Genomic DNA, 14,455 nt, shown 5'->3' with positions numbered 1-14,455 from the left:
TTTTTAAGTATTAATTTAAAATATGATTGATGAAAAATGAGTGTTTGGTTTTTCTCTGTAAAAGTGAAATTCTAGTAGAAAGCGTCCCAGGTGCATGCAGGTCCCCATGCATGTCTGTACACCCTCCCTTCCCCTCCACAATCACACACACACACATCTCGCTGAACAGTGGAAATAATAAGCATGTGTAACGTCTTGCCGCTTTAGTTTTTACCTGTGCGCTGTCCATTGGTGTTGTGTGAGCAGATGGGGGGAATCAAACGGCTGTTGATATGCTAATGAGGCCCTGTGCCAGTGTTATTACAGAGCTGCTCCAGCCCTTCACTTCCACCATTAGAGGGAGACCTCAGAGCGCAAGACAGACAGCAGCCCACAGCTTCAATAAAAGTAGTTTTTCTGAGCGGGGGAGCACAATTCACTGAGTGAAAACAAGGCTAAGGCGATACCTATACTCAATATCCACTTCAGCAACCCATGAAAATGCTTTGGAAATTAACTGATAACATTAAATATGAAGACTGCGAGGTAAGAGGCTCGATTTTATTTTTTTTTAATTAATTTATTGCATTTTTTATGTCAGATTTAATAAGGTAAATAATTATTTGAGGGATGTGTTGCATTGTTTTGATCCAGATATGACAGTTTTTTGACAGCTGAACACATTTAACTGTAGGATGAATTGGTAGCATCTTATGGCTTTTAATATTTCCACTGACACGTGTATTAAAGCATGATGATAATAATAAGAATATTAATAGTAATAATAATGATAATAATTTATTGTGGCAGTATAAGCTGTATTTAATTTAATTCATGGATACAGTCACACCAGTCATTCATTTTTCCCTTTTTAAATTCACATTTTAAATATGTCCAAATATTAACTGACACTTGGGGACATTAAAATAATAATTTGCACTTAGCACGCGTTTAATTAAAAGCAATATTTTGACCAAATGGTGGACATGTGCGCAAACACAGCCAGCTTTATTTAGCGTTTAAACGACATGCACACGTACCCTTCACCTTAAAATCTCTGCAGTGTGAGCCGTTAAATTTTTTGCTCAGCCTGCGTGTGTGTGTTTTTTTTTGTGTCTGTGTGTGTGTGTGTGTGTGTGTGTGTGTGTGTGTGTGTGGAGTGCATACACTGAGTGATTGTTGTTTTGGACAAACTTTGGCAGTAATATCGGTGGCTTGTTCAGGAGTGGAGAAGCCAGTCGGACGTGTTTTCGAGCGCGTCCTGCGAGGATAGGGACGGACGGGCAGCAGGAAAAGCAAAACTGGCCACCTCCGCGTCGGTGTTACGTTGATTCTTTTAATTTACAGGCAAATGTTTTTCTCTCCTCCGTTGTTATCGATTCAAGGAAACGCAAATCTAATTTGCATTCGAAGTCCGGTCAAGGCCCAGCGTTTCGCAATTAAAAAAAAAAATGCATGATTAAGCAGGAAGGGAAGTGGAGCTGTTTTGAGCCGCGCGTAAAAGTTAGTTCAGAGCGCCGGATCCAGCGGCCCTATCTTAGACTGTGGGAATTTATTTTTTTCCCCCTCCCTCATCTTTCAAGTTAAAGTTAAAGCCGGCGTGGCTGTGGGTTTTGGAGTCGAGGAGGAATCGGTGGATTAATTCGGCGAGGAGAGCCATGGAGGACAGCTCGCCTTCGGAGTCTGAGGTGGAAAACAAAGGGACAAGCGGTAGAAATGAGCCGGTCGGAATGCCCGTAGCGTCGTCTGGTGGATTTTCACCCAGTTCAGAGGTGCACATTGTTTCCTTTCCTGGCTTCTTCATCCCCTGTCTGCGGTCCACCTCCCTTCATTCCTACGTCTTTCTTTCACTTTTGCGCTTTGGCCCTGGGACTCTTTTAAAATGCCCCCCCTCCTCCCTCTCTCTCTGATTCGTCAGACGAGAGTGAATGTCCCTCTTTTTGTCTCTCTCTCTCTATCCACTCCCTCCACACACTCTCTCACTCCTCTTTCTCTCTCACTCCCCCTTCTCTCTCTCTCTCTCTCCCCATCTCTGATTAGATATACTGATTCCTCCTTTCAATGGACGTCATTTAAGCGCAGACTCCTGCCTCGAGTTGCGTCCTCCGCTTTACGCCAGATTTCCGACTATTCTTTCCTTATTATTAAGTATTCCTGTAATATTAATAGTCATGAATGCGCTCTATTAGGAGTCCAAGAGGGAGACGAAGAAGCGGCTCTTTTGCTAATATGAGCTCAAGCGAAGGGACGGTAGCACTGTGATAGAAGCCCGGAGAAGAGGGAGAAAGAGGGGTTTTTACCACGAGAAACTTTCCAGCCCTGATCCGCCAGCACCGCCGAATATCTGCGTTTTTAGACCCAAATGAAGGGCGGCCGGGATCTAACCGTTTGTTTCTGATGGATTATCGTCCTGCTGTTGAGGCACATATCTGATCGCCGGGGCCATCGTGATCTTCCAGGAGACTGTTTTCGGGGGCCTGTTATTCTTTTTTGTTTGTTTTTTGCTGGTTAATTCCTCTTTTCGTTGCTCGGCCCCCTTCCCCAAAAACACTCCCGGTGTTTTCTGAACTGATTATTATTCTCTTGAGTCGCACCAAAAATCCTTACAGATGTTAGTGCACAGTTTTTCCGCGATGGTAAGTTGCTGGAGTCTCACCGTGTCAGATACTTCTTTTTTTTCTTTGCTTGTTTGCATAACAGAACATTTTTTTCTCCCTTTCTTTTTTTTCTTTTTTTTTTTGGCTAAATAGTATTTTGCTGCAAGAAAAATATTCCAAAAGAGGCTCGGTTGTGTATTTCAAATCTCTGGAATTTAGATGTTTAATTTATTTTTTTGGACTTTTTCAATTTGTTATTGTGTTGTTTTATTTTTTAAGTTCATAGTCACGTGGTTTGTGTTTTGGGAGGATGTGTTTGTTGTTTAAAATCAGATTTAAGGGGGAATAATTGTGCACAGATTCCACACTTGCTGTAATTCCTGTCATCCACTCAGGCCATATTTGATGCGCCCGCAGAGCGCTCAGCACACTTACAATAAAGAGGATAATTCCACTGATTTATAACTGAGGCTGTTTCTGGATTTTATTTAATCTTAAACATGCTTGTCTCTGTGTCCTTCCCTGCCAGGATCGCCACGACGGCACCAGCAACGGGACAGCCAGGTTACCTCAGCTGGGCGGCGTGGGCCAGAGTCCCTACACGAGCGCGCCTCCGCTCTCCCACACGCCGAACTCGGACTTCCAGCCCCCGTACTTCCCCCCGCCCTACCAGCCCATCTACCCGCAGTCTCAGGACCCTTACTCGCACGTCAACGACCCGTACTCCCTCAACTCCCTGCACGCCCAGCCGCAGCCGCAGCACCCGGGCTGGCCGGGCCAGAGGCAGGGTCAGGAGAGCGGCCTGCTGCACCAGCACCGCAGCCTGCCCCACCAGTTGTGCCGGGAGTATCGCAGGGAAGTGCTCCTACCGTCCGGCCACGGCATCGAAACGGGACTGTCGGACTCTATCCCTATCCATGGAATACCTCACTCTTTAGAAGACGTTCAGGTGAGGGTTAAGCGTTTACCTGGCTTTCTCTTCCTTATTTTTACCCCCCTCTTTTCTTTCTGGGATTACTCGGTTTAACAATAAAAGATTATGTCAAAACAGCGGGGGCACTTGGCTGTTTGTAAATGAATAAGATCATTAATAATAGAGAGGATGGTGTTATTTTTATTTTTGCACAGTGATAATTGCAATTTGTTCAATCACCCTAATTACTAATTCTGTTATTATTATTATTATTATTGGTGTATTAGTGCACGTGTTTTTGTTATTGCTTATATTAAATCAAGGTGAGAAGGATGACACGGATTGAATTAGGTCGTAGCTGTTAAAATATCCCTTTTTTTAAAAAAAAAGAAAGAAAGAAAATTATTTTCCTCATTGCCACAATTAGTGTCACATTTTTCTTTATCCATTTTATGAAATACATATTTTAAACCAATATTTTAATAATGCCGTTAGTCTGCAAATTCGATGTATTTTTATTCAATATTATAAATGAATTAACGAGATAAAAACTGCACGCTGTGTTTCCGCTCATATCCTCCTTCATGTCTTTTGACTTTTATTTGATTTCTGTCTTCTTTTTTTATATATAAATCAAGCTCACGGTTCCAGTGCGAACAATAACACCCTAATACATTGCATTCAGTAGAAGAGCAGAATTGAGTTTGGTGCATTGAGTTTAGGTGGCTGCACCATTACTAAAGATACATGATGAATGAGCTCTAAAATTGTCAATAACCCCTCCATTCTTATTGGGAGTATTCTCCCCAGTTTTTCATCAGAAACAAACACCAATAATCCTCTAATTAGTTCATAGGCCTTTAATAGGCTGCGCCGCCGTAATTACTATCCAATCTAGATTAGAAGTTTCCTTGTGAGTAGAGCCAATCTGAGGGCGAAATTGGGTCAGGATTATGGGGCGACACAGCTTCGTTATTTAAGTCTGAGTTGGTGATCTAATGCAAACGCGTCCATCAGTGCAACCCGCTGAAAACACGCATGGACAACAATAACAGGTATGGGCCTCGGGAGCCTCCATGTTGGGCGATTGTGGCTGCTAATTGTGCCAGGCTTTGTTCGTGCGCAGCATCCTGAGGTACTATCACAGGACTGAGGCTGACATTTTGGTGCCTTTTTCTTCATTCTTTTGTTGCTAATTTTTGTGTGTGTGTGTGCGTGTTGTTGTTTGTGTCACAGCCTGTTGAGGATCAAGGAATTCACATCCCCGACCAGACTGTAATTAAAAAAGGTAAGCAATTTCCTCCGAGATATCATGCATGTTTCTTCACTAGGCTGCACACGCACACACACACACACACACACACCATCCACCATTCTGCTCCAGAGAACTCGATGCAATGCGGTAATGCCTGACTGATCCTAATACGCAGTAGCCTATTTTTCATTACATGGTTTCCAAGTGCATCAAACTGGCTGCACCTTTTTTTCTCCCCCCTCTCTCTCACTCTCTCTCGCTGATGGAATTTACTGTCAGCGTTTCAGCGCAGCGGGGAGATGAGTGGAGCTGCTGGGGCTTTGTAGGGCCCGGGCTATTGATGGTCAAAGATGCAGGCCTTCTAGACGGCCCTGGCACTTACAGTGGTGGAAGCTGCGATTTACGCGGCGTGGTCAGATCTAAAATGGAAGTTGGTACCGCTGGATGTGAGCACAGGCCTGCAGTGTGTGCAGCCAGATAATCCGTCATTTAGGGAGGGAATCAAAAGTAGGCTTGGAGAGGAGGAGGAGGGGGGGGGGGGATCACTGGCTGCGTTTTGGTGTCGCGAAATGTAATTTTCAGATTTACTTTGGTGAAGGTTGTTGGATACGACCTGCTTCTTTATTTATTTATTTTTTAAAATGTATTATTTGCTGTCAAAAAATTCTATGGAGGCCTTTTTTCGTGGCCATGTTTAAAAACGTTTTGTCAGGTCGAATTAGACCTCGCTAGATGAGATATGGAGCGGTTTTCCTTCCTCCCTTTCTTTCATTTTACGTCTTTTAGTCCCACCATTCTCTCTCCTTTTTGACTCTGTCTATCTGCACATCAACATGATAATTGGCTTCTTATATTAGTAATCTCAAGAGTTCGTTTAACTCCTATTGTCTCTATTAGGCTCCCTTGAGCCATTAATGTCACAAGTGATCTATCCAAAGGCGCACAGTCCCCTTTGTCTCCGGTTACTGCACACCAAAACGGTGTAAAGCCCAGCAGTGGCTGAGGGCCCCCCCACCCTCCTCTTCCTCCTAACCCCCCATCTCACACTCGCACACACCCGGTGTGGAATCACACACAGTGGTTTTTTTCTTTTTCTTTTCCTTGCTAGATACCGAGGATATGTCAAAATAGGTTGACTTTACCAAAAAAAAAAAAAAAAATCTCTCGGCTGGTGTAGTTTGCTTTGTGCGCAGAGTCGATCCGGGGGAAAATGCGCAAAAAGATCCGCTGTTGGTTCTCATTGTCTGTTGCGATGATAGGCGGTGTGGAGGAGAGAAACACTGAATAAAGGACAAAGTGAATGGGGGAAAAAATATGGAGTCCGTAGGCCTGCATAACGAGAATTATGCCTCATAGTAGTGGTGGAAACGGACACACAGAGGAACATTATTATTATTATTATTATTATTATTATTATTATTATTATTATAGGCATGTATTTGTCATTTTCCCTGCATGTCTTCCTTGCTGAACGTGTACACATGTGGTGCTAAACTCTAAATCCGGGGCCTAAATCCCCCCCTTCTCATTTAGTTAAGGCTCTGCATTGCATGAAATTCACTGAGCACGCTCTCTTTCTGTCCCCCCTCCCTCCATCCCTCTCTTTCTCTCACCCCACTCCCTCTCTCTCTCTCTCTCTCTCCCTCCCTCTCTCCCCTGGCTATAGGTCCAGTGTCTTTATCCAAGAACAACAACGTCTCCATCCCCGTAAATAAGGACGGTCTTTTCGGTGGGGTGGTTAACCCCAACGAGGTGTTCTGCTCGGTTCCGGGTCGCCTGTCCCTGCTCAGCTCCACATCGAAGTACAAGGTCACGGTGGCGGAGGTGCAGAGACGCCTCTCGCCGCCCGAGTGCCTCAACGCCTCTCTGCTGGGCGGGGTGCTGAGGAGGTGAGTTGGACTGAAAAAGCTGGAGGAAAAAAAAAAAGATCTCCTCTCTGGTCTACCTGTGTGTGTGCTCTCACTCTACTCCAATCATTTCTCTCTGTAAGCGTGCATCTCTCTCTCTCTTTCTCACTCTCTCTCTCCTCTGTACCAAGAATAATTAAAATCGACCAACCATGACACCTAGCTCCTGCATTTAAAGCAGGAGGGGTCTGTTAAATTCCATATTAACTTCCCTTGCGCACTGGAGCTCTCTCTCTTTCTCTCTCTCTCAAATTAATGTAGGCCTAGTCTGTTTCAAGCCCAGCTCTATAGGCCCAGTGAAGGCATTACACATGAAAACATTGGTCTCCAGTGAACTGTCTACTGAAGTGCTGCAGACACACAGCCAGTAATAGCGCTGCCTATTAAGTAGGACTTTATTTATTCAGTTTGTACAGTATTTGTCTGCTGCTGAAATAAAAAAAAGAAGAGCTCTTTTCGTGGTATTTATTGTTCGTGTCAGAGATGTGGAGGAGGGTGAAGTTTACCTCCAAATTTAAATCCGGCCCACTCATCTTCTAATCAGCAAAAAAGAGCTGAACCATCTTTCAGCATAAATGACTTTTTACCCCCCTCGTCCATTGCGCACAAATCGCAATTTAGCTTTTAAATTCACCACTGCTCTATCATAAATTTCAGATACTGGCATGTTTATTCAAAAAGAAAGTGTTCCTCTTTGCAGATTGCACAGAAATTCCTCCACATGAGCATCCCTGCAATAAATTTCTGCCTTTGTTTTACTGTCACAGGGCCAAATCCAAGAACGGAGGCAGATCCTTAAGGGAGAAGTTGGATAAAATCGGCTTGAATCTACCTGCAGGCAGACGCAAGGCAGCCAACGTCACCTTGCTGACGTCACTAGTCGAAGGTAAGTCGTCCGCCGTAAATCACGTTCCCACTCTTGTTGCTCCCGCGATATCAGGTGCTCGCAAACTGGATCCCCCCCCCTCTCTCTCTTCTTCTTCTTCTTCTTCTCCTCTCTCTCTTTCTTTCTCTGTGTTGGAAATCAGCATATGCGCTCATCCGTGTAATGTGGACCGACTTTGCCTCGCAAGTAATAAAGCATGAAGGGTGTGTGTGTGTGTGTGTGTGTGTGTGTGTGTGTGTGTGTGTGTGTGTGTGTGTGTGTGTGTGTGTGTGTGTGTGTGTGTGTGTGTGTGTAGAAAGAGACACACATACACACATAGAGAGAGAATAGTGCTGGTAATTCTAGTGGCTTTGCAGCGTTGGCCTTCGCTTTCAGGAGCACACTTGCAGGTCCACGGCTGGCCTAGTTTATACACTGGATTAATTTGTGTTGAAGTCCAGTTAATTATTGAGTGCTGCTTGTTTATTGGACACCGCTGAGCTGTTTCACCTCATGGATGAGAAGTCGATTGATTTATTAACCCTGCATTGTTTCAGATACAGTCGCCATGTAGCAGTGCAGGGCTGCTTTTTTATTTTTTACATTTTTTATTTTTTAATGGTGACTTAATTCTTTTGCTAATAGCTTCTTGTGCTTTGGTTCCCACTGAAGATTTTTTTATTGCATGCACATGGCGTGGCGCTGACCTATGGGGAGCTATATGTTTTGGGCCTATTAAGGAATAAATTAGTCAATTATTGCGCGCAGGAAAGATGCCTTTTACGCGACTGGATAAATCCATTTTGCTTGAGTTGAACCTTATTATTCAGTGCAGTGGTATTTGGTGTGCTGCTGGTTTCCAAAGGTGAAAGCCTGCGATGGTTCATTGGTCCCCGTTAATCATTATTGCAGACGAGGGGGCCGAATGCAATATTCATTGTGTTTCGTAGAAATTTGGTCATGTATTGTAATGAGCCTGGAGAAATGTTTGATTGTGGGTAATAAGGGGGTGGTGGCACGTGGTAGAGGAGGGGAGGATGGGTGGATGGATGAAAGAAGGAAGGGGGAGCCGAAGCAGCCGGTTATTTAGTGAAGGGACAGTGCGTTTTGTGTGCTGTCATTGTTTATGATCCGCTCCATTTTATGGAAAATAGTTTACTGGACTTGAGCTTTGATGCTAATTGGCGCATGCGTTCTTCCGGAGCAGAGGCTTATGGGCAGGAAGCCCCGCAGTAAAAAAAAAAAAAAAACTCAACTGCTTCAGGAAATTAAAACCAAAGACTTGGAGAGGAAGAAAGAAAAATTCAACCAACGAGAGAGGCGAGCTCAGACTCGGACGGCTTGAAACCTGTAATTCTCAGAGCTGAAGTATGTAAAGGCAAAGTGAGATTTAGGTATAGCCCTTTAAAATTGCTTCCCCATGCCTGTGTGATCTGCTGGACTTTCAATAATGTGCAGGCATTGGTAATCAATGACATGGTGTTAAGCATGACGCTCGGTCTATATTTCATATCCACTTATAGTTTCTCCTCCATATTTAAGCTTTCTCACGGTATGAAGGGAAGGAGGGGGTGTATTGGCAGCTCGCATGGCGGTTTTATTGTCATTTCCAGGCTATTATTGTTGTATCATCACCATTAGTGTTGTTGGGAATGTACAGGTGCCATAACCCTGCTGCTGCCTGAGCGCATAAACAGAGTGGACGCAGATCACATGGATCAAGAGTTAGTCCAGGCAGGGGGGGTGTCAACCTCTCTGTATTTGATGGAACCATATTTAATAAGCAAACATATTCAACCTCACCCCCCCCCCCCTTTCTTTCTTTCTTTCTTTCTTTCTTTCTTTCTTTCTTTCTTTCTTTCTTTCTTTCTCAGGCGAAGCGGTGCATCTTGCCAGGGATTTTGGTTATGTATGCGAGACCGAGTTTCCAGCCAAGGCAGTAGCTGAATATGTAAACCGTCAGCATTCCGACCCAAACGAACAAGTCCAAAGAAAAAACATGCTATTGGCCACGAAGTAAGTGCTATTATCACGTTTCACTGTGTCACACCAAATGCATCCCAGTCTGTGCCAACGTGTGTGTGTATATGTGTGTGTGTGTGTGTGTGTGTGTGTGTGTGTGTGTATATATGTGTGTGTGTGTGTGTGTGTGTGTGTGTGTGTGTGTGTATCTGTTTGCACACGCTCAGATAACTTTATTAAAATGCAGCTTTTGCACTTTGCACAAGTTGGATATGTTCAGATTTTTTATTTAAAAAAAATAAAATTGTGTTTCATGTCAGTCATAAAATATCTCGTCTCCACTGCTCCATGTCCACATCAGTCTCGTGACATTACTGGATAATAATTATAATAATAATGAATAAACAATAAAAGTTTTTTTTTTAAAATTATGAATTTCATCATTTCATTTCAGACGCTCATTTTCCTTTTTTTTTATTAAAACAGGTGCTTCGGTATGATATTGTAAATTATAATTGCAGAGCTTACAGTGCAGTTAAACGGTGGATCACTGGGCCTCTCCACCGGCCACTGGCACAGCAGCGTCTTTTTTCTTTCTTTTTTTGTTTTTTTTTGTTTACCGGATGATTTCAGTGACACTGACACATGGCTGGTTCTCATCCAGCGCTACCACTGCTGTTTACTATGCATTAACTAAAACATGGGCATTCCTTACCAGGCATGGAGGCCAGCGTTTAATATTGATGATGGGCTGCTATAATCAAACAGCTGTCAGCCATAACCGCTCATTACAGGCTTTGTAGTGCTGTGAAGATACAGCACCAGGAGATGCAGAGTAAGCCTCACATTTTAATGCTTTTTATAAATAAATAAATAAAAAATTGAATTAATGTTTAGATTTTTAGATGTGAGTTATGAAGGTAAATTGATAAAAGCATGGAGTCATGGATCTTTTTAAATAAAAAAAAACGACAGTTGACAGTGCAAACATGTATTTTACAGTCCTGTTTAAATCAATGTGTTTATTATTTATTTATTTATGTAAGAAAAAAGTTAACGAAAAAGTAGAAAATGAAATAAAATGTGGCGAGAGGTGACAGATTAATTTCCACCTGTTAGTAGCTTCAGGACATCTTATCCATGTGTTGATTTTTGGAACAAAGAATAAAGTTTTGAATCTTTATTTATGAAGACTTATATATATATATATATATATATATATATATATATATATATATATATAGGAATCGTATGTGTCACCTGTTTTTTTTTTTCTCGTTACTCTAAGCTTTAAGCAAAATCCTAATTTACAAGCTGCCCTCCCGCAGGGCTGCTTATTTTTGCAGCATGTCCACTTTGATTTATTTTTATCAGGACCTTAAAATGCATGCAGGGATTTTCAGACTTGGCCATTAACACCCGCTCTCTCTCTGTGTGTTTTCAGGCAAGTCTGCAAAGAGTTCACAGACCTGCTGTCCCAGGACCGCTCGCCGCTGGGAAACTCACGGCCGCAGCCCATTCTTGAACCGGGGATCCAGAGCTGTTTGACCCACTTCAGTCTAATCTCGCACGGTTTCGGGACCCCGGCACTGTGCGCGGCCGTCACAGCCCTGCAGAACTATCTGACCGAGGCTATCAAAGCCATGGACAAAATGTACCTCAACAACAACCCTAACAGTCACTCAGATAACGGCACTAAAGGCGGAGACAAAGACGAGAAGCACAGAAAGTGATGTTTCCATCCCACCTTCACCGAGGGCCAGACCCCAGGGCCTCCTTCTGCACCCACCCACAGCCCTCCGCCTCGCCCCGGCCCCCACCCATCCAATATAAATATTATAAATACCTTATAAATATTATTGATAAAGTTAAACGTGCCACTTCCCCGATCTTGCGCGGTTTTACATGTTTTGTTTCTACATCCCACTTTGGATTCAAGGGGAAAACGACGCAAGAATCTTCTTCTTCTTCTTCTTCTTCCAAACACCTGAACCATACGAAACGTTATTTAAAAAAGAAAAAAAAAGAAAGAAAAGAGAAAAAAAGCTGCAGAGGAACAGCTCCAGGGCGAGGAAAAAGGTGTATTGCCTCACCCAGAGGACTTTTTATGTACTCCCCTTATTTTTTATGAGCTGCAACGAATGGACTGAAATCCAGCGACCCCTCTATATCTCAATTTTACGATTGTGACGAAAACGAAGCTTAAAAAAAAGGATGAATTCTTATCAGTATTGTGAATAAAAAACTTGAAAAACAAAGAGAAATCCCACAGATCTCCATGTCATGACTTCAGTTGTAGACTCTCTCACTCTTCTCCAAGCGACCAACTTGAACTTTTTGAATTTCAACACGATTCGCGGTTATATAAGGGAATCAGTGTTCATGTATGTATATATTTATTTATGTGTAATTTAATGGGAATTGTAAATATGGTGCGTCTGTTGAAACTTCTTTTTTTTATTTATCTGGTGCCTCCTGTTTTAGTGGGTTTGAATATTCGGTTAGTTCTTCATGTGATTTTATGGTTCTTAGAAAACAGAAGTTTGGGGTATTTTATTTCTCTGGGATATTTCAATTCAGCCCTCTTGTAGCATGTTGAGGCGACATTGAAGCAAGTGAACAAATTTAATAGAAATAAACTTCCATTTCTCTCTCTATATATCATCCTTTTTCAGTTTTTTTTTATTTGAGACAGAGCATAAGTGAGACCCCGAGGAGAAATGTTTTTTTTTTCTTTCGTTGTGTTTCTATTTTCGTTTTTATACAAGCTTTTATGTGTTGTGCCAATCAGAATACGTTTCACCTCTTGTTCTCTCCTTGAAGCACCATAAAAGCAATAAATGGAATATTGTCTTTTTTTCAATGTTCGAAGACATTCAAAAACATTTTTTGGGACCACCTGATATCTTGTTATGTCCGATAATGTCCAAAATTGGAGGCGGTTTTAGCTGTATTGTATAGACATGTGCTGGCAATAGTTCCTATGCCTGTCAATGTATTATAGTCCTTTGTTGCCCAGAAAAAAATAAATATTTGATACGCTTCATCTCGATTTTATTCATATCTTTAATTTTTTATTCACTGCTTGATACACCCGGGTGTTTTTTCTTTTTCTGTATTTTTTCTTTTTTTGTCTTTGGTATTTTTTCCCATTCTGAACGGCTACAGTAATTGAGTTTAAGTCTCCCCTGACGATTGCTCCTTGCAATAAGCAGCTGAACTCATTGTTTCCCTCAAGTATAATAAAAAAAAAAAATCTTACTTTAAACTCCCTAGTTCAGAGCACAGGATCTTATGCAGGCCAAATGGCTCACAACAATGGATAGATTCGCGTTTGAAGTGTGCAGCGCCACCCCTCCAGCTAAAACCCTCTGAGATGTATATAGACCTGGTGTGCGATGTTTGGTTGTTATAGGCTATATTTGGCTCCCCCCCCCCCCCCCCCCCCCCCCGTTTATTCTGCGCTGGAGTCTTATTCAAAGACATGCATCAAATATTTGTTCTGTTGTTTGCCTCTCAGTGTAATCAATGAACAATCACAGCTCAGTGTGCAGGATGCTTTTTTCTTTTCTTTTTTTTTTTTTAAATGTATATTCCATGATCTAATCATAACACTTTCATAACGAATCTCCTTCTCCCCATCTCGTCGTTTATGCTCTTTCCCCTGCTTTTCGTTGTGTTTGGCTGACTGGCTCTGTAAATGTGGCCATCAAGGCTGGCTGTAGCAGCAAATCTGACGTTGGCCTTTGCTTTTTTTTTTATTTCCACTGCCAGGCCGTTGCATAACATTTGAGTTGAGTTTGATTGTGTATTGATGGCGTGTGCACCTCTACAGCTCGTCTGGTGATGTATGCATCTTGTATTGTTTCTTGCTTTCCCCCTATTTCACTGTCTGGTAAGCATGCAGTTGGAAATATTGTAACACTGGCAGATACAAGTCGACCTCCTCTCTTCTTCCTCCTCCTCCCTCTTCTTCTTTTTCTACCCCAGCAGCCGTATTTATTATCTGCATGATTTTTTTTTTCGGGCCCCTTGGTTTAATTCTGAGGCAGTTTGTTGTTGCAGGAGGGGTGAATGAAGCCTAACTGTACATGTCCTTGGCATAATTGCGATGCACAGTGCTGGAGCAGGTGAAGCGAGGCATTGTCTGTCAGGCCCTGTTTTTGTTGGCTCAGTCCTCAGATTGTGTGTGGGATCCTGTCCTCAGGCACAATAGCTCACTCATAAAGGGGAGAGACTACCCGGCTGCTCCTGCTATGGTGGATGTGAGGTGGGAATAGCATAAATAGTCACTTTAAGGGGGGGAAAACAATCGTATTAAAGCAGGCATTCATTGGTATTAGCGCAGGGGAGGGGGGGGAGAAAAGGAAGCCCCTCGCGTGTGTCATTAATGCTAATGTCGTTTAATAAATTTATCGGGGTTTGCTTGAATGAAAACAGGTTTTGGAGGGTGAAACAAACGCATTAGAAATAGTTGTACGTGGGACAATGGTGGATATTTGTGCGCTTTATTAGTGTAAGATGAGGAGGACGGAAAAGGCCTGTAATTATGTCTTTCTGTGTAATGGAATTGTGAGTGTTAAAGAAACTCCCATTGTTTGCTCGTTTGTTTGCACTGATAGCTGCATGCAATTTGCAATTTTAAATACAAAAAAAATTATAATTCTTCATTTGATCTTAAACAGGTAGAGCTAGTTTCTCGAAACGCCTCGTGGCAAAAGTCATTTGCGCGAGACAAAAAAAAAAGAAAAGGTCTGAAATTTGAAGAGCCAGTAAGCAATACCCAGCTGAATTTGGATAATTCAATCCATAACTGCTGCTTGTCTCAACTAAAGCAATTACAGCTGATTCCCGCATAGTAATTAATAAGTGTGAGGCCTGTTGTGATCAAATATTGTGGAGAATATGTGAAGCTAAATATGCGCACGGACAAATGTGTGTTGGTAGATCTATTTATTTCATACAGTATCTGTCTGC

At 42.5% G+C, this 14,455-nt stretch overlaps 1 protein-coding gene across 3 annotated transcripts; it reads left to right on the top strand.

Annotated features, from left to right (window-relative positions):
* Nucleotides 1-321: 321 nt before the first annotated feature.
* tfap2a (transcription factor AP-2 alpha) lies at nt 322-12,524 on the top strand. Of its 3 annotated transcripts, none has more exons than XM_051940418.1 (7): nt 322-525; nt 3,106-3,525; nt 4,726-4,777; nt 6,411-6,633; nt 7,419-7,537; nt 9,391-9,532; nt 10,923-12,524. In XM_051940418.1, the coding sequence occupies exons 1-7, from the start codon at nt 475-477 to the stop codon at nt 11,209-11,211; spliced, it is 1,296 nt and encodes a 431-aa protein (XP_051796378.1). In that variant the 5' UTR covers nt 322-474; the 3' UTR covers nt 11,212-12,524. The 3 variants fall into 3 exon arrangements, with proteins under 3 accessions (XP_051796378.1, XP_051796380.1, XP_051796379.1); XM_051940420.1 differs by lacking the exon at nt 322-525 and adding an exon at nt 1,623-1,751; XM_051940419.1 differs by lacking the exon at nt 322-525 and adding an exon at nt 1,938-2,615.
* The last annotated feature ends 1,931 nt before the right edge of the window (nt 12,525-14,455 follow it).

This window comes from Acanthochromis polyacanthus, chromosome 20 (genome assembly GCF_021347895.1).
Source record: "Acanthochromis polyacanthus isolate Apoly-LR-REF ecotype Palm Island chromosome 20, KAUST_Apoly_ChrSc, whole genome shotgun sequence".
NCBI lineage: Eukaryota > Metazoa > Chordata > Actinopteri > Pomacentridae > Acanthochromis > Acanthochromis polyacanthus.
The sequence above is the reverse complement of the archived record's forward strand: the minus strand, read 5'-3'. Positions and strand labels throughout refer to the sequence as shown.